This window comes from Candoia aspera, chromosome 4, assembly GCF_035149785.1.
Source record: "Candoia aspera isolate rCanAsp1 chromosome 4, rCanAsp1.hap2, whole genome shotgun sequence".
Lineage (NCBI taxonomy): Eukaryota > Metazoa > Chordata > Lepidosauria > Squamata > Boidae > Candoia > Candoia aspera.
Window position 1 is genome coordinate 1,453,513 of NC_086156.1, and position 26,192 is coordinate 1,479,704.

Sequence of the window (26,192 nt, forward strand, 5' to 3'; positions counted from 1 at the left end):
GCCCCGAATTACACCTAAAAGGAACACGGAGCTGGAGTAACCTGTTTTTAACAGGGAAAAAGCACGCAAGTCTCTAACAGTCCTAACGATTTATGCCCCGTTCCCAAAGGTGGCAAAACTGCCTGACTCAAATTCACACAAGGGCTATTTTCTGACTTCAACTCCAAGTGGGTTCAGTATCAGTCTGTGGGGTTTTTTTCCCTAAAGAAACTCTGCAAAACGAAAATCATTTCCATTTCATTTCTAAATCTTTCCTATTTTATGTGTCTTGTGATCTTCTTTTCTTTTCTTTTTTTTGCACTGCAAACTCTGTCACAACATTTGGGGTGGAAACCAACGAATCACTGATCTTCAGCTGAGGCATTGTTCAGGAAACGGCAAACTGGGTAAATCTGCATTAAAAGGTCACGCGAGCCTATTTCTCCCCAGCTATTCCATCCAGAGCGCCCTGATCAGCAGCCCTAGAGCTTGGAAAGTCTCCCCCATAAACTGAACTTGAGGGCGACGTTGTGGTGATCTGCGCTGAACTCGGCCGCAGACCCGATGTGTTCGCTCAGTTCAATTCACCGAGCAAAAGAGCCCCTTCCCAAGGTGCGTTGTCATCCCCCAGGATGCCCATGCGCTCACCTTTAATTGACTGCAAGGTATCCAGAGCAGGGACGGCTTCATGGTAGATAAAGTCGTTGTCCTTCTTGGCAGAATTGTACCTGAGGAGGAAGAGGTACTCAGAAAGCCAAACAGAGAGAAGCTGGCAGCTCCCTGCTCTCTGGCTCCGACTGAACACACAATTCAAACTAGCCACTCCGATCCTGGCTGCGTCTTTCTGACAGCAGGCATTCTTTCACAGAATCGGGCACTCGCTGTGCAAGGCTGGCGGGCAGAAGGAAAGGATCGGCTTGGCCAGCTACGCCTTCCTTCCTAAGGCACTGCTTTACAGGATGGATCAGGAATCCAGCCATGCATGGTGCAACCAGGAAGCAGAATAAAGGGATTGGAAAGTGCCGGTCGAAGCTGACAGCAGAGCAGGACCTCCGGACTTCGGGTTTTCTCAAGCTTTGATTTTGCACCGTGGCAACTCCTACAAGGGGTGGGTGGGTTTAATATCCCAGTTTCTCTCTTTCCTTTTTGTTGTTTTTGCCAGTGAAATGTTAGGGGAAAGCCCCTGAACTCTGAAGCAAGAAATGATGCCACATCTACAGTCCCTCCTCCTTTGCACAAGCGAGAGCGACTTGACTTAGAAGAAAGATGGGGGGGAGAACTATAAAATAGGGGTGACACATAGCACCGACTCACTTTCCTCCAATGACATCCATGGTGAACCTCAGTGCTTCCTGCACTGTTTCTGGCTGGCCCTGCAAGAAATGGCAGGCTTAAAATATTTTGAATTCTGCATTTTACTGAAGAGCAGCCCCTGGGAAGACATGGCCAGTGCAGCCGGAGGGAGAGATTGTCACGGGATGATCCAAAGAAAATGTTGGCATATTTTTCTTGTCTGCAAATCCTAGAATGTGGGGATCAACTGCTAAAATTGCTGAGAGGCTCAGGAGATTGTATGACTTCCTATCTTAGGGAAGTTGACGCATCCATCAACAGAGGTAGCTTTAAAAAAGGAGATAAATTCAAAACAGAAAAATCTTTCGATGGCTGCTAGTTACATTGTTAGGTAGAACTTCAGATTCAGAGACAGTCTACCCCTCATGATCAGTTTCTGGAGTGCAACAGCAGGAAAAAAAAGCAACCGTCTAATCCAGTGTTTCTCAAGCTTGGCAACTTCAAGACGTGCGGACTTCAACTCCCAGAATTCCCTAGCCAGCCATGCTGGCTAGGGAATTCTGGGAGTTGAAGTCCGCACGTCTTGAAGTTGCCAAGTCTAATCTCTGTGCAACCACAAAGATTTGATGCTAATGTTCCAGATCAATTCATCAAACATGTGAATATCCCAGTTGTTTTTTCCAGCCCCCTTAACAGGGCGGACTTTAGATGTTGTAGCCATAGAAGCCTGGCTTTGAAGGGCAAATTTTCATACTAAAAAAACCCAAGGACCTGGAAGGGTGGGGAGGGGAAGGAGGAAGGAAGAGCCATACCTTGGCCAGCTTAATGGCTTCGTTGAGCTTATCCAGGGCGCTCTGGAAATAGATGACCTACCAAGGAGCAGAGATTCAGTCACCTGAAGGCTGCTTTCAGATCAGCTTTGCTTTAAATGAAAGGGGCCTGGGAAATTGCTCAGGGGTCTGCGAAACAGGAAGGGTCAAACCATGGCGGTGTGACCACTTCAGCTATTTTTCAGCAGTCTGAAGAAAAGAGCCAGTGCTGCTTCGTCATGCAGCCACGAACACAAATCTTTCCAGGGGCACCTGACACATGGTTCAGGTTTCCTTAAATTAAGTCTGAAGAAACCACTGAGAAGCAGTCGCTGGCAGTCCTCACACGACCACAATAGGGGCTGGAAAAATTGGTTGTTAAGTGGTGCGGTCGTTAAGTGAGGCCACAGGATCACTATTTGCAACCTTTTTTGCTGGTTTCTGGCAAAAAACATCCATTGGGTAAGCTGGATTCGCTTAATGACTGTTGTAAAAATGGTCGTAAAGTTGGGTCCAGTCACATGGTGACTCACTTAATGACCATACCACTTAGCAACCAATTTTCTGGTCCCTATTGTGGTTGTTAAGTGAAGACTACCTGAAGTTTCTTGGCCATCAGTTCTGCTGCCTCTACATCCACCACCTGACAGCTGGGCTGTTTCTGGCACTGGAGGGACACAGCTTTGACGAACGAGCGTCGGGATTAAAAACTCCAGCAGGGAACTAACTACTTACAACAGCCACACTTGTTTTCTGTCTCCCACAGCAAGAAGGAACCTTGGCGTCCCACCGAGTCCCCACGCCAGCCCTCCCAATCGGCCCCCTGCAGCTGGGTTGGGACCGCTGCTGCTGGAATTCCTAACTCCGCTGATGGGCGTTTCTCTGAACTGCAGTCCCAGCCCCCTTGGAGGATACCAGGTTGGGAAGGCAGGCCTACACAAAGGCTGGGCGCCCATGCTGAGGAAGGCTGCCCTAATGCTTCTGCACCGCAGGCTTCATTCTGACTGCAGAAGCCAAGGCTGCCCCCGTCTCCCTAAGCAGTTCCATGTCAGACACCGCCACCCTCCCAGGGTTGGAAGAGCAGCCCGCTGCAGCTGCCAGTCCAAGTCCACGGACCCTTCTGTCCCAGGCAGCTGATCTTTGCAAAGCACCAGCCAACTTACCCTCTCCCCGTACTTCTGCTGCTCCTCAGCCTGTTTTCCCATGTGCAGCTGAGAAAGGAAGGAAGGAAGGAGGGAGGGAGGGAGGGAGGGAGGGAGGGAGGGAGGGAGGAAGGAAGGAAGGAAGGAAGGAAGGAAGGAAGGAAGGACAAACACAGCTTAAGTGCATCCAGATGCTGATGCAGCCCCAGCAGCACCTTACAAGTGCCATCGTCCCTAAGCACCCGAAAGCCTCTGTTTCTGGGGCAGAAGCTGAATCTGAGCCACGTACGCCACTCTCTCTGAAGCAATTGCTTCCACTCAGCATCGCTTTGGGCTGCAGACGGGAAAAATACAGGCGATGGCGGCAAAATTAATTCCCCGCCAACCCCGCCTAACTAGATCTCATTAGCGCCTGAGATTAAGCGGCTAGAGGACCTTTTGTCCCTGCTGTTCCTTTCTCTCCCTGTTAAAAAGGCATCTGGTTCCACACCCATCTGGACTGATACCCAGTCCAAAGTATAGGCCTGTCTACAAAAGTTCAGCAAAAGAGCTGGGTTGAGATACAAGAAGCGGAACAACGCCTTAGATGGGTATTTTTCAACCTTGGCCACTTTAAGATGTATGGACTTCAACTCCCAGGATTCCCCAGCCAGCGTGAGCTTGAAAAACACTGCCGGAGACATTAGAAGACTGTGAGGCTGCCGAGGACATGGTGGTGACACAGCCCTCGGGGGGCCTCGGGACAACCCCAGGAGGGATGGGAGGGGGAAGCACTCAGCCCCCTCCGGGACACTCACATGGGCCACAGCAGCAAAGTAGTAGATCTTCATCTGCACCAGCTTCTTCCAGTCCTTCTGGATTTTTCCCAGCAGGGAGGCGGTGTCTGAGTTCTCCAAAGCCCGGCACGCCTCTTTGTAGTAATCCACCACCTGGGGAGGAGAGAAAGACGTCTCCACGCCCTTCTTGTCTGGGAGGAGGGCCAAGGGGACCCAGCTTCAGCAAAGCCGGCTGAAGCGCACAGTCTGCCCCACCTAACGGCTTGAGAGGGGGAGGGGGTGCCAGCGATGAGGCTGGCTCAGGCCCCGGGGATGGTCCCTTCTTCGGTTTCCAGGCCTGAGCTGCCAGCGTTAAGGCGCCCCAGCTACTCACCTGGGCACTGATCCTGGCCACGAGGAAGCTCTTCCGGTTGTCCAGCATGGACTTCTCCAGGAGACACTCCTGAGCTTGGCCCTTGATGGAAAACAAGGAAGGCTGTTGGCGGCACCTGAGTCCGGGGAAGTCAGAGGTGCTGCGGGTTGTCAGGTCCGATCCCCTGCCCCCAAAGCCCCTGAGGGATAAACAGAAGCTGAGGAAGGGTCCTCAGCCCCAGGGCTGTACAGCTTTCACCCCTCCCAAGGGCTGCCCATCTTGACCACAACAATGAAGACAACCCTGAGTCGAATGAGACCGCTGTTGCCCTGGCTATCCAAATGTTCCTCAAATTACGCCTCCCTTCAGTTCTTTAAGACACTGTGTGATCTCCAGGATCAGGCAGGCAAACCACCTCCATCTTCCAAGTTGCTCACTGCAGTCCATTCTGCTTTTCTGCCTAGCCTTCTAGCATTGGGAACATTCCCATCATTCAGCTCATACAGCACTGGATATGTGGGTCTATATTAGGAACGGATAACCCCTGTCCAAATCAAATCAATGTTTATTATGGCCACAGACCAATATAAATACCGTTGTGCCCTTCAGAACGTTCTTCAGACTTTGAGAGATGAGCATGCAAATCCTGCCACAAAGACTGGCAGCCCTAAAATACCAGTCCTACAGTATCTGATGACTATCCCAAGGAGAGGCAACTGGCTCCGATCCAGATGTTCTCAAAGCTTTTGTATCTTAGGTCCCACAAATCACCCTATGAAAGATTCTGGCTTTCAATCTGATTATCATTAAAAACATCTATTACCCTAAGGAGATGTATAGTTCTGTTTCTTATTTACAGTAACTTTTACAGCAGTGTTTCCCAACCTCAGCAACTTTAAGATGTGTGGACTTCAACTCCCAGAATTCTGGGAGTTGAAGTCCACACATCTTAAAGTTGCTGAGGTTGGGAAACACTGTCTGTCATGTTCCCCGTTGCAAGGCATAAGTGCATCACAACGGGGAACATGCACATCAGGAAAGAGGAAGGGATAACCATTATCCTTTAAACACACACATCATCCCTTAAGCACCCAAACCCATAAAATCAATCACCAGGACAATAGGAGCGCACCTCGGAGAGGACATGGAAACCATTAACAGATTGGGGGAACTCCCACCCATTACCCCGGGGGACGCACCTGCACCGGACGAAGGCAAAGAGACAAAGGGGAACATCGGAGATTGCCCAAATCGCCCATCGTCAGACCCATACCAACTCTAATCACCCATCTGGACCCAGCTTGGGGGACAATGGGGGGTGGAGGAGGACAAGGTCCGCCACCGGGGTATAAACAGGACACCCTGCTACCACACCCGCATTCCCGTCTTTTTCTCCGTATGCATTCTGCTTCAATAAACTCGGAAATCCTTAAACCCTTTAAGTGAGTCCGTGTCTTATTCGAAGTAAGGCTACCCTGACATAAAGACGGGAATTGAAAAAAAAATTTTTCCACTAGCACCAGTCCAGATCCAATCTGTGAGGGAACCAAGCTAGTGATGGAAGATTTCATCTCACGGCGAGGCGGCTACCCGGCGACCGGCAGCGGAACTCCCATCCCCATGAACGGAAGGTGCCCAAGGCCCCAACGGCGCGAGGTCCAGGTGAGCTCGGGATCGAGTTCGGAGGGGGAAGCAATGACGAACACCACCCGTGAGTCCCATGGCACGTGGGCCACCATCGACGAGACGGGGGGATCCTCACCCGGATCCCCGGAGGAACCGCGGGACGTCCCATCATCCATGGCGTCAGGAACCGAAGGAGAGCGGAGGGGCGACCGCACCAAGAAGGGCTCGCGAACGGCGGCAAGGCTGAGCGTGGTCGAGGAAAAGCTGGAGGCGATGCAGCAGCTGCTCCAGAGGTTAGCAGAGGCGTACGAATCCCACAGCCGGGGTGCGGAAGGACCAGGCACCAAATGCCCGACACCCCTTACCGCCCCCTCGGAGACGCACCAGCCAGAGAGACAGAGGAGAGGTCCAGAGGACGACGCAGCGCCAGGCAGAGTCCGCTTCCAGGAACCCGCCAGATGGGCTGCACCCCACCCTCCCACCCCGATGGCGAGACGACCGGAACGAAGCGGGAGCCAGCAAGAGATGGCACCAACACCACCTGACGCCTGACGGAAGGAATCCCCATGTCAAGACCATGGAGCCCCGACTGCCCGAAGCACACCTAGATGCCCAGATGCGGCTTGGAGCCCACCGAGAGCGGCGATCAAGGACTTCGGCATTAAGTTCGATGGGGACCCCACAAAACTCTCCTTTTTCCTCACCAACATGAGGAACTATATGGAGGAATGGGGCCCCTACTTCCGAACAGAGAAAGGCAAGGTAAATGCCTTAGCAATCAAATTAAAAGGACAGGCCACCGACTGGTATGTCCAGTTATGCCAGGCAGGTGCCCCGGAACTCGAGGACTGCAATGAATTCCTCTGGGCAGTGGAACTGCACTTCAGGGACCCCCTGGAAAGGGAGAGGGCGAAAAGAGCCCTGAAAACCCTCAAACAAGGACAGCGCTCCGTGGCAGATTATGCCATGGAGTTCCAAGCCCTGGCCGGTAAGGTCGAAGTATGGTCCAAGTCCACCCTCATTGAGCGGTTCAAGGAGGGTCTAAACCTGAACGTGCTCAGGTGGGCGCTGTGCAGAAATAACCCCAACACTCTGGTGGAGTGGATCCGGCTGGCAGGAGAGGCAGAGGACGCCCAGGACACTTTCCTCCAAGCGAAGAGGGAAGCGCAGCATGCAGAGGCGGCGAGAGGACCCCGCACAGCTGCAGGACCGACGAAGTCGAGACCCTAACCTTGGAAGGAAGAAAGAGACCGATGGTTTGCCAAGGGTCAGTGCCTCAGGTGCGGGAAGGAGGATCACAAGGCGGCGGCTTGCCCGAAAGCGAAGGCGAGGGACAGTTCGGGGAAGGCACCAACCAAGCCAAACCCAGCACCCAGGAAAATGCCAGTCGCGACAGGTGAAACCGCAGCAAAGGACTTCCCCTACTGCACTGAAGAAGAGGAAAGCGACAATGACGAACCGGCGGAAAACGCCAGCCACCTGCCCTAAGGAGCACCAGAGGACAGGTGGAAGAAAACAAGAGGCACGACAACTTCGGGGTGAGTGAAAATTGTCCCACCCTATATGTGAAAGTCACCCTAACCCACGGTGGAAAGACGGAAAAAGTTTGGGCACTAATTGACTCTGGCTGCTCGAAGTGCCTTATGCACCCGGACCTGGCGGCCGCGCTAAACCTCCGCTGCTATCCACTTCAGCACCATGTTGTGTTTACACAGTTGGATGGATCAGCAGCGGGAGGGGGCCCGGTCACCCAATACACGGTCAAAGTTGCGCTGCGGCTCGGCAGCCACAAGGAAAGACTGCCCTTCATCGTGGCACCGGTGGGCCAACCCCTAATCATCCTAGGGATCCCATGACTAGTGCAACACAACCCACAAATAAACTGGACAACCAGGGAAATCACGTTTTCGGATGGGCGCTATCAAGCACCCACAGGGGATCGGGTTCCCCGTGCTGCAATGGGGAGGGCGGCGACTACCTCGATGCATCTGGAGGCAGTGACCCTGGAGGGTCTGCCAGCCAGATATGCAGTTTGCCGATGTGTTTGGTGAAAAGGAGGCTGACAAACTCCCACCCCATAGAAAAACAGACTGCACCATAGAACTGGTCCCTGGCGCACCCCTACCAAAGCCCAAAATCTATGCGATGACCCAGAAGGAGCTGGCAGCATTAAGGGAGTTCGTCGATAAAAATTTAGCGCGGGGTTTTATTGAGCCCACAAACTCACCAGTCGGAGCCCCAGTCCTCTTTCAGGAAAAAAAGGACGGGTCACTGAGGCTCTGTACCGACTACTGCGGTTTGAACGCCACGTCCATCTCAAATAAATACCCCCTACCCATAATAAAGGACATTCTTGCCCACCTGGCAAAGGGCAAGATATTCTCAAAACTGGACCTGAGGGAAGCCTACTTCCGAATACGAATACGGGAGGGGGACGAATGGAAGACGGCTTTCAACTGCCCGCTGGGGTCGTTTCAATATAAAGTTTTACCATTTGGGTTGGTGGGGGCACCAGGAGTGTTTATGCAGTTAATTAATGAGGTCTTGCACGACCACTTATTTAAGGGGGTGCTTGTCTATCCCGACGATGTTTTAATATATTCAGAGACCGAAGAAGAGCACGAACGCTTAGTAAAGCAAGTGCTCAGGAAACTCCACAAGGCAGAGCTATATGCCAAGCTCTCCAAGCGCGAGTTTCACAAGGACCAAATTGACTACCTGGGCTATAGAATCTCGGCAAGGGGAATCGAGATGGACCCAAGTAAGGTCCAAGCCATACTGGCGTGGGAGCGCCCACGCACGAGGAGGCAACTCCAAAGTTTCCTTGGTTTCACGAATTTCTACAGGGGTTTTATCCAGGGGCTGGCAGAAATTGTGCTGCCTCTAACTAACCTACTCCAGACAAAGGGCCTGGGAGACACACGTAAATCAAGGAACCTGGGGGCGCTCCTGAACTGGACAGCTGATTGTCAAAGGGCTTTCGAACGCCTCAAAAGCCTCTTTACAGCAGAGCCAGTACTGCAACACCCCGACCCCACCAGACCCTTCGTCGTGCAAGTCGACGCATCCAACTTCTCCATCGGAGCACTCCTGCTTCAGCGGGATTTTGACAATCAGCTGAAGCCCTGCGCGTACCTCTCCCGCAAGTTCTCCGAAACGGAACGGAGATGGCACGTGTGGGAAAAGGAGGCGTTTGCAGTCAAGGCAGCCCTAGAGACATGGAGGCACCTCCTGGAAGGGGCCTCCTGCCCCTTCGAGGTCTGGACAGACCACAAAAACCTAGAGGCTCTCAGCACTCCAAAACGCCTCAGCCCAAAGCAAGTACGCTGGGCGCAATTCTTCAGTCGGTTTAACTTTAAATTAAAGTTCATACCGGGGAGGAAGAACTTCCTAGCAGATGCACTTTCCCGACGGCCTCAGGATGCCAGCCAGGCATCGGACACTGTGGGTACTGTGTGGACCGACACACAGCTGGGCTGCCCTGCCGTCACGCGCAGCCAAACAAGAACCCAACGCGCCCCAGCACAAACACCCGCGAACGGAGGGAGACGCAGGTCAATTTCACCGAACTGGCAACAACGGCTCGTTCAAGCCCTCAAAACAGATACATGGTTGCAAACCAACAAACACCATGTATCTTTCACGAACGGTCTAGCCTGGAGACAGAAGAACCTGTACGTGCCAGAGACATTGCGAGCGGAAGTTTTAAACCGCTCCCACGATGACAAGACGGCCGGGCACTTTGGGTTCATCAAAACATTACATTTAATCAGGCGACAATTCTGGTGGCCTACTCTCAGAAAGTACGTTAAAGAATATGTCGCTGCTTGCCCCACATGTACCATGTCAAAACGAAAGGTGGGGAAGCCCCAAGGACTGCTGCAGCAAGTAGCAAGCCCCTCCCGTCCCTGGGAGGAAATTTCCATGGACTTCATTGTAGACCTACCACCCAGTCAAAGAAAAACAGTCATCTGGGTGGTAAAAGACTATTTTTCCAAGCAGGCACACTTCATACCCTGCGCGTCCATTCCCTCCACGCAACAGCTGGCACGCCTATTCCTTAACCACATCTATAAACTCCATGGCGCCCCCTCCCGTTTGGTGACTGATAGGGGCACACAGTTTACCTCCAGGTTCTGGAAAGAATTTTTAAAACTCATTGGCACCAAGCAGGCACTGTCCACGGCTTGGCACCCCCACACAGATGGCTCTACGGAGATTCTTAACTCCACCCTGGAGCAATTCCTACGATCATTCATAAACTATCAACAGGACAATTGGGTGGACCTGCTACCTTTTGCAGAGGTAGCCTACAACAATGCAGTGCACCAGAGCACAGGTCACACCCCATTCAAAGTGATCTATGGCAGAGACTTTGTGCCAATCCCGGAACTGCCCCAACCAGACACCCTGCCCTGCTCCCCAGATGACTGGGCGGCACAACTGGCCACGGTTTGGCCCGTCATCCAGCTGGCTCTCGCAGACGCGCAAGCTACATACAAAAAGTTTGCAGACAACCACAGGGCGGTGCAACCGAACTACAAAGTGGGAGATAGGGTCTACCTCTCCACTAAGTTCATCAAGTCCCCACAGCCCTCAAAGAAATTGGCACCCAAATTCATTGGACCATTCCAAATCATAGAAATTATCAACCCAGTGACCTTCAAGTTGGACCTACCCCACAATTTGCGACGCATACACCCAGTATTCCACTGTGCCCTACTGAAACCGGCCACCCCTTCAAAATGGCACAATGAAACCCCCCCGCCCCCACCCATCATGATAGATGGGCAACATTTTGAAATTAAGGAGGTACTAGACTCCAGGAGGCTAAGGGGCACCCTACAGTACCTCGTAAAATGGAGACATTTTCCACACCCGGAGTGGGTCCAAGCGCAAAATGTTTCAGCAAAACGGCTTGTCAAAAGCTTCCACGAAGCATACCCGGACAAACCGGCACCTTAGAATTCTCTTAGGGGGGCATGTCATGTTCCCCGTTGCAAGGCATAAGTGCATCACAACGGGGAACATGCACATCAGGAAAGAGGAAGGGATAACCATTATCCTTTAAACACACACATCATCCCTTAAGCACCCAAACCCATAAAATCAATCACCAGGACAATAGGAGCGCACCTCGGAGAGGACATGGAAACCATTAACAGATTGGGGGAACTCCCACCCATTACCCCGGGGGACGCACCTGCACCGGACGAAGGCAAAGAGACAAAGGGGAACATCGGAGATCGCCCGAATCGCCCATCGTCAGACCCATACCAACTCTAATCACCCATCTGGACCCAGCTTGGGGGACAATGGGGGGTGGAGGAGGACAAGGTCCACCACCGGGTTATAAACAGGACACCCTGCTACCACACTCGCATTCCCGTCTTTTTCTCCGTATGCATTCTGCTTCAATAAACTCGGAAATCCTTAAACCCTTTAAGTGAGTCCGTGTCTTATTTGAAGTAAGGCTACCCTGACACTGTCTTACAGGCTTAGAATTTCAACAATTTAGCCAGTATCCCATCTTGACAGTGGAAGCTGTCTTCCAGATCAGCTGGAGAGGAGCAGATCACCTATTCAGGATTACCAGGGCTTTGACAGGAGAATTTCTTCACCACAATCTCCAACCTAGTCTTCTATAAGTGAAGATGCAGGGGCTGAGCCTCGGATCTTCAACATGTTTCTTAAGCGCTCTGCTTTGAACTGCCACTCTTTCTGAGGCCTTGACACTCCTCCCATTCCTCGCTCTTCTTACCAGCATGAGGTTGATGTTCAGATTCAGGATTTGGTGACTCATGTCCACGCTGTAGGAATGAGGAAAGTGGTCCCGAAGGTAAGTGAACGCGCCTGCTGCACACTGGAAGTGGGTGCAGGAGACCTTCATGCCCTAAAGGAAACAAGGCGCATTTGGGAGAAGTTATACTTTCAAGAAGGACTCTACAGATAAATAAGAAAGCAGCTCCTCATATGCCCCAGGACTCAAGGAGAAAGCTCACAGCATGGGCAGCCTGCCAGCTTGTAGCAAAGACCTCTTCCTATCAGGCTGGAGTTCTCGCACAGAGAGCCAGAATTCCAGCCAGGTACGAAGAGGTCTTCCCCATCAAAAGCCCAATGCTTCTCATACTGTGAGCTACTCAGCCAGCTCGGGCTTGATGCTGCTCCCTGGGTCGCATTGCAGGAACACAGGGGCATCTTCTGGAAGGGCCGGAAGACCATGAAACCTAGAGGCAAGACAGAGCAATACAAGAAGCCCCAGCCAGGGCACAGGGGGCCACAGAGAAATTCATCAGGGGTTCACTCTTCAGAAGATGCCTCCCCAGGAATGAAATTGTAAGTTATCGCGCAGGGCCTTCCAGAACAACAGCTGACCTCCCTTGCAGCAAGGTCCAAATAATGCCAAACGATTTTCCTGCTACCATTCTCTGCTCCTTCCTTTCTCACCCTACTTCTTAGTTCTCAGGTGGGCAGAAAGCTCAACGGCTTCTGCCTGCTGGATATTTAATTATACCTCCTCCAGAACAAGAGCTGGCCTAGGGAAGACACTGAAGCCAAAGCCTTACCTCCTCGGAGACTCGTTTGTCCATGGCCCCGAGCATGGAGTGCAAGGCACCTGGGAGGGGGGACAAGAGAACGTGTCAATGTGGAGCCCCCCTCCAGCACTGCAGCTGGGAAGAAGCACAGGAAGCTCCTTTGTGGAATTGGCTTGCGTTGCAATTTCAAGCTGGCTGGGGACTTCTGGGAGTTGACACAGCTGGCTGGGGACTTCTGGGAGATGAAGTCTGCACAGCTTAGAGTTGCCAAGATTGAGGAACCCTGGCCTAGAGGGTTTCAGTGCAAAGAATAGCCATTAGAGGTCCATGCTGATGGCATCAAGTTCTTATCCATCATCTCAGCATGGTAGCTAATAAAATCTACTTGCTCCAAAGCCCAGAAGTCTTTCAGTTTGATTGTGTCACCTATGACTGTTTTTGTGGGTGTCTGCTACTATACAATCACAATCACAATCACCACCACCACCATCTTTTTATTCCATCTTTTTTTATATTTGGTCAACTCAAGTGGCAAACCTCCCTAATGCTCCTTCCTCCTCCTATTTCCCCAACAACCACCCTGTGAGGTGGGCTGAGGGAGAGGGACTGGCCCAAGGTCACCCAGCAGCTTTCATGCCTAAGGCGGGACTAGAACTCACCGTCTCCTGGTTTCCAGGCCAGCCCCTTCACCACCACACCAAACTGGCTCTCTTACTATTATTCTATAGTAAGCCAGACCAGGCCAAGAAAAGCTGGATTTTGCACCCTGTGTAAATTGTGCAAATTTATCCTCCCACACACACTACTAGCAACCTCATTAAGACTTCTGCAGATTCTGAAATTCCACCCAATACTTCCTGCACATTGCAAACGCATCTCTGCCGCGGCTACCAGATCTGGGCTGCAAAAATGTCCAGCGTGGCAGCGCAACACAAGCCTTTTCTGTATCTCTTTGCTGCCCTCTAATGGTCATCTGTATGTTTGCAGTCCAGGTCTGGCAGCTCTACTCTGATCAAGCCGAATTCCCACTTTCACGGCAAGCAGAAAGTTGCACAAATACCCACTGCAGACATTGCGGCGTGGAGACACCATGCTGCAGAGGAGGGAGGTGCAAAATGGCTCGTGCACAGACGGTTCTTTGCACAGAACCACCAGTGTCAGTGTTTCGCACCCAAAGCCAGACGTGTTTGTTCCAGTAAGACGGATACAGACCAAAATACAGCTGTTCGAAGCAGGGTGGTGGGATATGCTGTGCTGAGGGGAGGACGTGCACCAACCTTGCATGACCCGCCCCTAACATCACACCAGCCCCGCTGTGGGTTTTGCTTCAGCGGACCATGATCCATCTAGAATGATCTGGCAGAACTTCCTGAATGCAACGCGTCTTCATTTTGAGAGTGAAACAAAACACAATTTGTGCTTCATGTACAGCCAGAAGGTGGTACGAAGATGGGGCCTGCTGGCACGCGCATGACCATTAGCAGGCCATCTGCCAAAGAGGCAAAAAGGTTTCCAGGGATTGTGGTTTGGAGACAGCAAGGAATGGCAACACCGGTTAAGACATCTCTCCATGGACCCAACGTCTTGAGGGGACGGAGACGGAGAAGGCCCTCCTGGCCCACCTCGCCCCTTGGAAACAAAGATGCGGTCACAAGCGGCTGAAACGTCCTTACCCAGGTTGTAGAGGATGCAGGCCTGCTCATACTTGACGTCCTCGTGCGTAACTGCCTTGCCAGAGAAGATCTCTGTCCTGAAAACAGAGGAAGACTGACCTGTCTGCATTCCCAGGAACGCGTCCCCAACAAGCCCGCCTTGCACCACTGCCAAGTCCCAGGAGACGTGCCGTTTGACAAAGGATGCCTTGTTCAGGGCAGGCATTTTAAGTCCCCTGGGATCTACACAGCACAACCCCTGGGTTGTCCCTCTTCTCAGTTATTGTGCTGCGTATTCCTGGATGTTGAACCAGGAAATTTGCTGCTTGGCTCCCCCAGTCCATGTCAATAAAAGGGTCTCCCTGCTTAAATGTCTCTATGTGGTGCACACACAGAGCATCTCCTGTATTTGGGAGGAGATCTAAACATGCCACGCAACAGGCGCTGAGGCAGGAACAGTACCATCTTCCCTGCTCAATCCGCCTTGGCCCAACCCTCTTGCCTTGGGACCGCTCCAAGGGCTTGGGGGGGGGCGGGGGAATAAAGGCGGGGGGGGTCTTCCTGCTCCCCATCACCTCCCTCGATAGCTCTCTTACCAGGTGATGGGGACCGCTGCCTCTTGCTCGGCTCCCATCGGAATGCGGCTCTGCAGGTAGTGAAGCTGCCCCAAGTATTTGCGCAAAATGCTGCACCCTTCAAAGTCCCTGGGCACGTTCACGGCATTCTGGGGAAAGAATCGTGTTTGCGTCGCCACAGAGAAGATGCTCCCCAAGAACACTACGCTGGTGGAAGATGCCTGGCAAAGAGCTGATGCTGCAGGTCACAACGTGAGTGCTCTTTGAGAAGGGGCACTGTCCTAGCAGCCAGGAACCACGCTGAGACAAGGAACAGGTCTCTAGTGTCTTATTGCTGCTACATAACAGGAATCCTAACAAACTGAAGAAGCGTGGGAAAACCCAGCCATATAAACCCCAAAGGCTAAGGCGGGCCCGATCGGTGCCTCTTGGAATGGCCACCTAATTCCTCCGTGCTACGCATGCGCTTGACAGCCTGGATGGGAGCCCCCTGCGCGCCATCCTCACTCACGACAGGCACCTCCTGCACAGCCAGTGTTGAGAAAACAGGCGACCCCTGCCTTGGAAACACAGCTGGTTCAGCAGCACGCTTAATGTAAGTCAAGACACATTTTCTGCTGCACCGACAGGCTGCCCAGAGGGTGTCACAGTTCCAGATTCGCACTGGGGCCCCTTCCCTGCAGCAGCTCAGGAACCCCTTCCCCTCCTCCATGCCTTTCTTCTCCTTTCTATGCTTCTGCGCAGGGCCACCTGGACGGCTCTTCTGGACCAAGCTCAGGTGCGCCGTGTCCTTTGGTGCCCCCCTCCCCCGTAGAGCAAGAGATGCCCCTCACCTGCCTGAGCTGCTCAAGCTTCTTCAGCTCATCACTGTAATCTTCTGGATTCTCTCCGTAGTTCTTCAGGACAAACTAGCAGGATGAAAACGAGAAACCGCCGCATCTCAAATCTGCAGGTTCTGGCGTCTAAGAGATCAGCGCCTCATGGAATAAAAACTAAACCAAGTCTCCACAGCGAACAGGGCTGAGGCCGTAAGGTGGCAGGTGGGGTGCCTCCAACCTCCTGGCCCAGAAACCCTTGGGGCCTTCACACCCTGACGCTGCAATAAGCCCTGCAAAGATGACAGGACCTCCTGGCTGGTAACATAGGGGGAAGAAGATATGCGTTAACAAAAGCACCTAGAATTTACTCCAGAAATCTACAGGTAACCAGCACAGCTATGCCCAAGCCGGCGTGTGTGCTCCTGCCAAGAAATACCTGCCAGGAGCCTGGTTGCCCATTCTGAACCAGCTGTAATTTCCAGTTCTCCTTGAAGGGCATCCCCATGTAGTGCACACTGCAATTGTTCAAGGGGGGTTACCGGAGCGTGGATAGCAGCAGCCAGCCTGGACTTACAGCTGGTAAATAATTCACAGCTGGGAACAGGTGTTCTTTGCAACTGCACTGGCCTGAGCAATTCAGGTCACCCCAGAGTGAAGGAGCGGCCCACGCCGCCACCTCCTTCATGGGAAAAGTAACCCCGTCCAGAGCAGGTAACGTCCTTCCACACAAATTAATTCCCTCTCAACCTCACATTCTCCACCCGGTCTGGATTCAGTTTTAACCTGTTACGCTGCATCCTGTAATATTTCTAACCTGTCTTGGAGAAGATAAGAGTCCAGACTTAGCACATACGTAGCACAGGTGGAAATCCTTAGAAACAGCAAGTGATAACTATTGAAAACTGGGCAATTCCAGCCCCCCCACCATTAAATGTGACCCTGAGAAAGCCATTCTGCCCAAGCTCTTTTAGCAGCTTTGATCATTTTCGTTATGAGAAACAGCCTTGTGATTAGAATAAAACTAACGTATATTTGCCCTTGTTGTAAACAGCATTTCTCTGGGGGTTTAGCTAATTCGTTTCAAAAGCCGGATCTGCCTTGGTTCCCTTTTTACTGACGAATGTTCTACTCTTCCTTAAGTTGTAATTCCAGATAGTTCTTTCTCTTTTCCACCCAGGGGCAAGTAGGGGCTGGCTGGGGAATTCTGGGAGTTGAAGTCCACACATCTTAAAGTTCCCAAGATTGAGAGACACTGCTTTAGACCAGGGTTTCTCAACCTCGGCAACCCTAAGCTGTGCAGACTTCAACTCCCAGAATTCCCCAGCCAGCTTTGGGAGTTGAAGTCCGCACAGCTTGGAGTTGCCAAGGTTGAGGAACCCTGCTTTAGACTCTTGGTTCCTTGAAGAGCAGCATGAATGAGGTGGCCTCCCAACAGCAGGATGTCGACAGGGCCTTGGACTGTTGTAGTGAATATCATCTAATGCCTGTCTTGGCCTGGGCTTATCCCTTCCTCGACTTTAGGACAGGGAGGAAAGCCAACATGGAACACCCACACATTTTTAGGGAGCGGGACCTTGTTATACAGTGATGCCAATTACTCCTTAGTTTACTCTCTCTGCCCACGCTTCTAGAACCTGATTAGGAAGGGATTTCCTTTAAGGCTGAACACTTAAGTGAGTTTCTCACTAAGATCCTGGGCAAAGCTCATCTGGCTCAGTAACTCCCAGTCCCAAATGGATGTCCAAGCAATCACAAAGAACAAGCTGCATTTTTCCATCGCATCACAGTCAGCCTCAGCAACTGCTCACTTTGTTAAGAAGGCTGGCAGCTGTTTCCAAAACCATCTCTAGCTGCAGACTGGCCGTCTTCCCTTTACGCAGAAAGAGTGGGAGAAAAGGAATGAAAATCCCTTAATTTGCCCCCCCCTGCACACACGGAGTATATAGACGCACATACACACAGAGAAACTCACACAATCCTGTGAAAAAGTAAGTACCCTCCCTTCATTTTTAAAAACTTTTTCAACATATTTCAACTTACAGGTATTTGAACTTCATCTCAGCAATACTGATAAATAAAGGGGATATAATATAACAAACACCATGCACCATTTAAATGTGGTTGTCCATTGTGTAATTTGAATATGCAAATTTCACATGTGGAAAAAAATAAGCACGCCCCTACATTTATCACCACCTCAAACAGAATCAGGTGCAAATCAACGGGAACACTGTTAGAGAGGATCTGGGAGGATCTGGTCTCATTTAAACCTCGGACATTCAGCGTGATTTGCTCTTTGTTGCTGCAGTGGGTGATATCACCATGATCTCTTTCTGAAGGCCTCAGAGACCAAAAGAGCTCTCTGAGGCCTTCAGAAAGAAGGTAATAGATGCCTATGAGTCCGGGAAGGGATTGAAAAAGATGGCCACACAACTGGACATCAATCATTTCACTGCCTGGAAGTCACCTACAAGTGGAGAAGATTTCAAACAACTGCTGATTTGCCAGGCTAGGCCGTTCCAGTAAGTTCAGCCCAAGATGCTGAAAGAAGTCTCCAGGAATCCCAGAATTTCACCACGAGACCTCCATGTCAAAGCACATGAGTCTGCCATTAGAAAGAAGCTGCACAAGTTAGATCCACATGGGAGGTGTACCAGGAGGAAACCCTTGCTGTCCGGAAAGAACATCAGGGCAAGGCTAAAGTTTGCTCACGAACACCCAGGCAAAGGCCAGGACTTCTGGAACAATGTGCTCTGGACAAAGAAGACCAATATAATCTGGCCACTGCACCAGAAGACATGTTTGGCGAAAACCAAAGACAGCATTTCAGCAGAGGAACCTCAGACCGGCTGTAAAGCGTGTTGGTGGAAATGTTATGGTTTGGGGCTGCTTTGCTGCATCAGAGCCTGGGCAGCTCACCACCAGAGAACCCACTAGGGATTTTTCAATGTACCAGAGAGTGTTTGAGGATAACACGAGGCCATCCATCAGAAGACTGAAGCTCAAGTGAAAGAGGATCTTGCAACACAACAATGACCCTAAACATTCCAGTAAATCCACCAAGGAATGGCTGGGAAAAAAAGAAAAGAAACGGAGTGTTCTGGAATGGCCAAGTCAAAGCCTGGATCCAAATCCCATTGAGATGCTGGGGATTTGAAACAGGCTGTGCGTGCAAGAAGCCCCTCAAACGTCACACCGCTGCAAAAAATTCCTCCTAGTTGACGTCAGAGACTGGTAGACAGTTCCATGACATTCCTATAGAAGGGAATGTATGTAGCTCAGGGACTCCAGTTACATGAAATACCTACGCACGGTTGTTTCTCCCAAAGGGATTAGAAGTGGAATTCGAGGTATCCATCTTGCCTTGTGTGAGATGGGCGGCCATATAAATGTGAGCGATCGATCAATCAGTCCATCAAGCCAAGGGTGTACTTTTCCCACAGAGGGAAATGGACTATCTGTTAATTTTTGTTGAATAAATGATTGTGAATTTTTCATAGTTCTTTTGTTCAATTATATCGCCTTTATCTTTATATACTGTTTGAATGAAGACAAGGTACTGATACATCGACATACGTTAAAAAAAGAAAAATCTTTACAGGGGGTTTATTTATTTTCTTGTGTGACTGCAGTTTCTCATTTGGAAAGCACATTGCTCACTGGAATCGCTGTGAGTAATGTGCTTTTTACTTTAACCTTTTGCCTAATACATCTTATTAATCTGACAGCAACCAAAGAATTCTAAGTTTATTTCACTGCTGGAGAAATTTTCACAACCCCCAGAAAGCCCTTCTGGCCACAGGAGAAGTGAAGGACATTCAAGGCAGGGCCAGTTCTGTAAATCCCCAACAGCAAAAACTAGATGTGCCTCACAAGGGTCATTCCAAAGCAGCGTTTGTCCAACTTTAAGACGTGTGGACTTCAACTCCCAGAATTCCCCAGGCTGGGAAATTTTGGGAGTTGAAGTCCACACATCGTAGTTGCCAAGTTTGAGAAACACTGCTCCAAAGGGAATCTAAAACACCTGCTCCATGCTTAAAAAGAAATAGAATTGGGTGCAGGAAATCCATCTCCTTTCAGCGTTTTTCACTTACCGCTTCCTGCAAAACCTGTCCCACTTGCTCCTCCCGAAGGGATCTACAGCAGAGCACCATCGTGGGCCAGACACAACCAGCTTTCTTCTCTCTTCCATCCTTCCCCCTTGGGGCCTTCCTTGCGCCCTCTAACTCTCCTCCCACCCTTGTAGGTTCCAGTGTGCGCACACACACCCCAGGATGCAAACAGGTTAGACCAGAAAGGCCGTTTCCTTTCCTCCGACCCAGATATAGCTCTGAGGAGAGAAGAGGCCTCGAGTTCAGCAAACTGGGCCTTACAGAGAAGATAATCCCTCCTTTACACAGTAATTTGGCAAAATCTTTTGTTAACTCCATAAGCAAGAAGCAGGGCTTCTCCAAAGTGACCCTGAAAACATGGAAGCTTTAGTTTACTGTTGCACCAAAACGATCTAATCCAACCTTGTGTCTCCTATACGAACAGGATCAGCCCAACAGGTGAACGAGCAACTAGACTTGGGTGACACTGCCAATCCATGCCACCCAAGTGCCCACTCCCTCTGCCTGGCATTTCTATATTGTGGGTTACGTGATGCCGCTCTGAGGTCTAAATCTCCTCCATGAATTGCTGCTCAAAGTCCCTTCAATTGGGAGTTTATTTAATTGGTGCCACTGAGTCAGTCTGGGCTCCTGGCAACTGCCTGGCGAAGTTCATGACATTTTGGGAAATGGTCACCAAACTGGCTCTGCTTAAATGGGTTGGGGGAAAGCAACTAGTATTTCTGGCCAGCCCAAAACTGTAGAACTCTGACCCCCCAAAAGATACTGTACCAGAAGGGGCTGCCAAGACTCTTAATGACAAAAAGGTCAACAGACACTTCTGGAGAGGAAGTGGTGCATAATCCTTGTGCTTCTTTGGAATTAAAAGCAAGCCTGTTTTCTGATCTCCTTGTACTGAAAGGCACCTAGTCAGTAGAAGGCTCAACAAAAAAAGAAAATCTGATTTAGCAGACCTCCGCCCAGCTTCACCTTCTTATCCAAAACAAAGCCACGATGCACCAGGCTGACCAGGGTATCTTGCCCATCCAAAAACCAGAATTTCAAGAAGTTAGGGAAACATAGAAATGAAAGCAAAGTGAGTGAACCGCTGCTATGTAGAGACGCTCTATCATAAAACTGAACTGAACCTCTCCACTCTCTGATGCACCCCAAATTTTATATTATCGTGCTGAAAATCTTGTCAAATACTTCCGAACTTGGGAATTTCATATCCTTATGTAGATTTTTTTGGTACGTATACATATTTTCTAAGAAAAGAAGTGTGGACAGAGCTATTCCCTCACCAACTGTCCCCTTCCTGCTTTCCTTCCAGTCATCAGATGGCTGTGACTCAGCTCCTCAGCGCACAAAAGGATCAGGATAGAAAACATCTCGGCCAGGAGGAGAAGCCTGACATTTGGCTGCCAGGATTGCTTTTAATTGTACTGTTTTTCTTACCATGCAATATCGTACCTGCTATTACCGAATATGCTGCATTAGCAGCTTCAGAGGTGCTGAAAAACAGCATGACCGTTACCAAGAATTTTAGAAATTTGTAATCTACACATCCAGGCAAAGTACTCCTTAACTGAATTAGACCAAGGACCTTGGACCACGGCTCTAATATTAAGCTGTAATGGAATGATAAATAGAAAGCTTGTTTAAAATCTTGCTACAAGAAATAAATCCAATGGAGCCCTATTCCCAAGGGAAAAAAATGCTACAAGTTCTGTTCTATTAGAGGATAAAGTTCCCACATGACTAAGCCAAAGCCACTATTTTTTAAAGCTGCATGATTTGAAAATAAAAGAGCAGTCTTTCATAATATACGGACAGGAAATCCAACTCACTTGGAGGGTACCAGCTTTGGAAAAAATATTATATATCCTGATCTCTGATTAATCAAAAGTTACTTTATATGCATTAAGGCAGCATAACTATGCATATCTGCCAGGGAGGGATTACTGAATGCAATCATGCAGCATGATTGTTCATAAAGCGGAGTCCCCGGTGCTCTCTGAGCCTGGCTCTTTTCTTGCAGATATTTCATTGCCAGGCTAGGCAGCATCTTCAGTGCGAAGAGGGAGCGGGCCTGGCTCTCAGTTTATAGACCGTGGCTTATGTTTATAAACTGAATTCTGTCCCTCAGATTGCAGTGGGGTTTACTTGTGAATATTTAAAGACTGCTGCCTTCATCCATTTTTTTATTGCTTGCTTTCTTCTTTTAACCATCTTCCTATGAAAAGAATTGCATGCCAGTTATTCTATAGTTTGTTTGCATCTAGCTTCTTAAAGCTGGAAGATTAGATTGGGGCACAATCTTTCTAAATTAAAAAGTACCAATCGAAGAGAATTTTTCCCTTTTCGCCCTTTCCACACTGAAGACGTTGCCTAGTCTGGCAATGAAACGTCTGCAAGAAAACAACAAGGCTCAGAGGGCACCGAGGGCTCCAAATTAAAAAGTAAAATCATGCATCCTACATTTTTTGTATTCTATTCTTCTGTGGGTGAGAGAAGTACACCAAACTCTCTTGAAACATTCCTGTAAAAAAAAGTTGCTCTACTTGAAAATGTTACTTAATAAGCTTCTTCTCTTTCCTATAATTTTGCAAAAAGCCTATCTACAGAGCTGGAGGGGGAGGGAGCATCCCACCATCTTCATGCTATTCATATGTACTGGCAAGAAAAGCAAACTTGGGTAAGTCTTAAAATATAATCTGAAACCAGGTGGGAACAAGGAGATATGAAAAAGGACTGAATATGAAGGGATACTATGTCATTCTTTGGGGAGGACAATAGCTTAACTAAAAACAGTGACTCAGGAATTGAGTAAGCAGGTTGACGACTGTGTGTCAAAGCTCATGGCCTCCACACCTCCTCCTCTGTTCTGTGTTCTCTCCTCTTATCCTCAAACTTCCTGTTTCTCTGCACATCTCCACATCTCCCACAGGTACCCTCTCAGTCCTTCAGCTTGTATCTCTCCTCAAGAACACTCAACAAGTTAGTGGATACCTATTCCAAAGGAGAGCACCCGTATCTATGTCCTACTGGCGCAAGTGTGTTGGTCATGCTGGTTGGGAGGACAGAAGTCATCATCCAACCTATCTGGAGACCACCGAGGTGGGAAAAGTTGGTCAGAAGTTTTCAGCCTACTTCTACTTACAACTCCTACTTACGACATACAGTGCAAGGACTGTTAACAACCACTGTGTAGGACAGACAGGCAGAAGACTGGCCGAGCGCATCCACAAACACCAGCTGGCAGTCAGAAGACACGATGGAAACTCCTCAATCTCACAACGCATCGACAGACTCAAAGCTGTAGTTTCAACTGGGAAACTGCAAGCATCCTAGACCAAGCCAAATCCAAAAACGCTGGGGAATTCCTGGAAGCCTGGCACTCAGACACGTCAGCCATTGGTTGACACACAGAGCGATAAACCACATTTACAGACCATTCAGGAGAGACAATAAAAAACATAGGAAGGAAACAAAAAGACCAGGACACATCCTCACCAGCAGCCAACACCCAGATAAGCAAGGATTAACACCAGGCAAATGATCAAGCGGACAAACACCACCCTCATCAGGGAACTACCCAGGCGAAATCCACACCCCCACCAACACTGGCAGGGCAAGCAACTGTATGTAAACAGGCAGCAAACGCCACCCTCCCTCGCACTGAAGATGTGACCTAGCTGGGTCATGAAACGTCTGCAAGCCAACCGCCAAGCTCAGGGGGCACCAAAGCCCCCACATTTCAACCCTGAGCTACAGACAGTCTCTTCTACTGGTGCTCCTACTTAGCCTGACACATATTTTTTGTTCCCCAGCAATTTTTTTGTTCCCCAGATCATACAGATCTGGTTCACATTAAGCCATCATGACATCTGCTTGACTTTTAACTTAGCCTTTTGAATAAAGCACATCAACATGGTGTACAACCATGGCTTATAGCTAGGCATGTTTTATTTTCCACCCTACCAAGCATGCTCTGTATGTGCTGCAGACATTTGAGGAAGAGATAAAGCTGCTTAAACTTCAAACCAAAGGTCAGGACTGGACGCCTCACCCTTTTCAAAAGAAGCATCTAGCAGTCATGGCGCTGAGTTAGCATATCAGAGGCTCAGCACCCCCCAATACTAGTGGCCGAGGACCATAGGCAGGGGGGTACTTTGTTTTGCTTGAGGGGCTTCCCAAAGGCCTCCCAGAACTGTAGAGTGGGAAGGGACCACTGCCCACTATGGGGGAGCAGCTGGTGCAGTGGACAGATCTCACCGAGAAGGATAAACTAACTTCTTCGATTAGAGAAAAGACACTGTCTACCTTTATTGGTGACTGGATTTTTTGAGTAAGAATGAAAACAAAGTGAACTTGTGATTTGTGGCTTTGATGGTTAGACCGGACAGATTATAGAAAGAAGGGTATTATGATGTAACTTTAGAGAGGTTAAAATATAATTGTACTTATAACTGGTATCGGAAGCCACTGCTCTGTATCTTTTTTCTTTCCTTTCCTTTCCTTTCCTTTCCTTTCCTTTCTATTTTTCTTTAACTTTTTTTCTTTTCTTGCACTTTCTGCGTCCTCTTTCTTTTCTCTCTTTTTCTTTTTTCTTCTCTATATTAGTTAGTTCTTACCTTCTTCCTTAAAAGTCTATCTATAGCTATCTATCTTGCAAAGCTGGCTGGGGAATTCTGGGAGTTGAAGTCCACACCTCCTAAAGTTGTCATGGTTGAAAAACACGGATTATTCTGGCCGACCCCGCCACGACATGCAAGGAAAGCAATCCAGTCCAAGGAAAGGGGGTGCCCGCCCCCGCTTAAAAGCCTCTGGAGGCGGACGCAGGGCCGCCGGTCGCAAAGACCGGCACTTTTCCAACCCCCCGCACCGGGCGACCCCCGCCAGCTGCCCCCGCGAGCCCTGGCGGTATTTCCGAGGGCTGCTGGACCCTCCTCCGAAGGGGCACAGGGAAGGGAAGGGAAGGGAGGGGAAGGGGGGTCCGAGGTCCTTCACCAGGGGGTTCCGCCCCTCCCCCCAGACCAGGCGGGAAGCGGGGCGGCCCCCTCCACCAGCCGAGCCCCCAGACCCGCCTGACGCCCCCCGCGGGCGCCCGGTGGGGGACGGCGGGGCGACCTCGGGCCCGGGGCCGCCGCGCGTCCTGGGGGCCCCGGCCCGACAGAGCGGCCCACGCGGACCCCGAGGCGAAGCGGCCCCCGCGCCGCCCCCGCCACAGAGAGGGGCCCCGCTCGTGGCCGCCCCCCGCTGCCGGGGCCTCACCTTCTTGACGGCCTGGTGGAAGCCGAACTCGCCGGCCTCCTTGAGGTCCAGCCAGATCATGGGCATGCGGGGCACGGCCTCCATCCCGTCGTCGTCGTCGCCGCCGCCGCTGCCCCCTGGCGCGCAAGCAGGCAGGCAGGCGGGCGGAGAGGCCGAGGCTGCTCGGGCGACGGCACCAGGCCCCTCCGGACGGAGCCGAGTCCGGCCGAACCCCGGGACCCACCCCGCGCCGCCGGAAGCGCGGGCGCCCGCCGCGCTGCCCACCGGGAGTAGTAGTTCCCGCTGCCCCGGTGAGCCGCGGATGGCGCAGGCGCATTGGCGTGGCTCGGGGTTTCGTGTGCCGGTTGTTTGCGGCGCCTGCCTGGCTTCATCGAGCCCATCCTAACCTGTTGGGTCCCTAGGGTCGGATTCCGTGACGTGCTGGAGGTGGATGATGGGCGCGAGGGTGTGGAAGAGGTACCAACGTCGCCGGGTTCGTTTAGATTAGAACAGTCTTTCTTAAGCTTGGCCGCTTCCGCCTATGTGGACTTCAACTCCCAGAATTCTCATTAATGGTTTTGCTGACTGTGGAATTCTGGGAGTTGAAGTCCACACGTCTTCAAGTTACTGAGGTTGAGAAACACTGCCCTTAAGAAAGACTCAGGGTAATTAAGACCAGCTCAGAGGATAATTAGAGGTACGAAGTTTATGGAGAGATGGGAAGGAAGTGGGAATGTTTGTTCCTGAGGAGGGAAGACCAAGGGGAGAGCAGAGCAGATCAAGGGTGTCTGCAGGGTATGGTCAAAAAAGTCAAGATGGCAACCATGATGGTGCAACTGAGGCTCATAAAAACCAGATGGGCCAAAAGCCATGGTCGCCATCTTGACTTTTTTGACCACACCTTGCAGACACCCCTGGATTTGATATAGTTTCAAATATCTGGAAGGATATCACATAGAAGATGGTCAAGACCTATTTTCTTGTTCCAGAAAGCAGGAAACAGAACAATCAAGTTAGAGGAAAGCAAACTCCAGCTGAAAGGTTTATTTATTTATTTGCAGGACTTATATGGCGTCCTGTCTCATACAATGACTCTTGGCAGCTCACAACAATCCATGAAACATGGTTAAAAACAGAAAGGCCCTTCCCCCCAGGTGCCAGGCCAAGCACCTCACAGCTTAACCCCCATGCTAGCCCAACGTGTGGTGGCAGAGCCAGGTCTTCACAGCCCTCCGGAAGGCTAAATGAGTAGGGGTCCCTCTGATCTCCACTGGGAGGCTGTTCCAA

At 50.6% G+C, this 26,192-nt stretch overlaps 1 protein-coding gene across 2 annotated transcripts in view; it reads right to left on the bottom strand.

Annotated features, from left to right (window-relative positions):
- The window catches only part of PTPN23 (protein tyrosine phosphatase non-receptor type 23), a 37,888-nt gene extending 12,834 nt beyond the window's left edge, over positions 1 to 25,054 (bottom strand). For both annotated transcript variants that reach the window (XM_063303208.1, XM_063303207.1), the window contains exons 1-12: positions 24,927 to 25,054; positions 15,574 to 15,648; positions 14,762 to 14,889; positions 14,187 to 14,263; positions 12,544 to 12,593; positions 11,739 to 11,870; positions 4,373 to 4,453; positions 4,021 to 4,152; positions 3,245 to 3,292; positions 2,085 to 2,141; positions 1,294 to 1,352; positions 628 to 707 (exon numbers count right to left, since the gene is read on the bottom strand). In XM_063303208.1, coding sequence (XP_063159278.1) covers positions 628 to 707; positions 1,294 to 1,352; positions 2,085 to 2,141; positions 3,245 to 3,292; positions 4,021 to 4,152; positions 4,373 to 4,453; positions 11,739 to 11,870; positions 12,544 to 12,593; positions 14,187 to 14,263; positions 14,762 to 14,889; positions 15,574 to 15,648; positions 24,927 to 25,010 — 1,003 coding nt within the window. In that variant the 5' untranslated portion in view covers positions 25,011 to 25,054. The remainder of the gene's footprint in view (positions 1 to 627; positions 708 to 1,293; positions 1,353 to 2,084; positions 2,142 to 3,244; positions 3,293 to 4,020; positions 4,153 to 4,372; positions 4,454 to 11,738; positions 11,871 to 12,543; positions 12,594 to 14,186; positions 14,264 to 14,761; positions 14,890 to 15,573; positions 15,649 to 24,926) is intronic.
- Between the last annotated feature and the right edge of the window lie 1,138 nt (positions 25,055 to 26,192).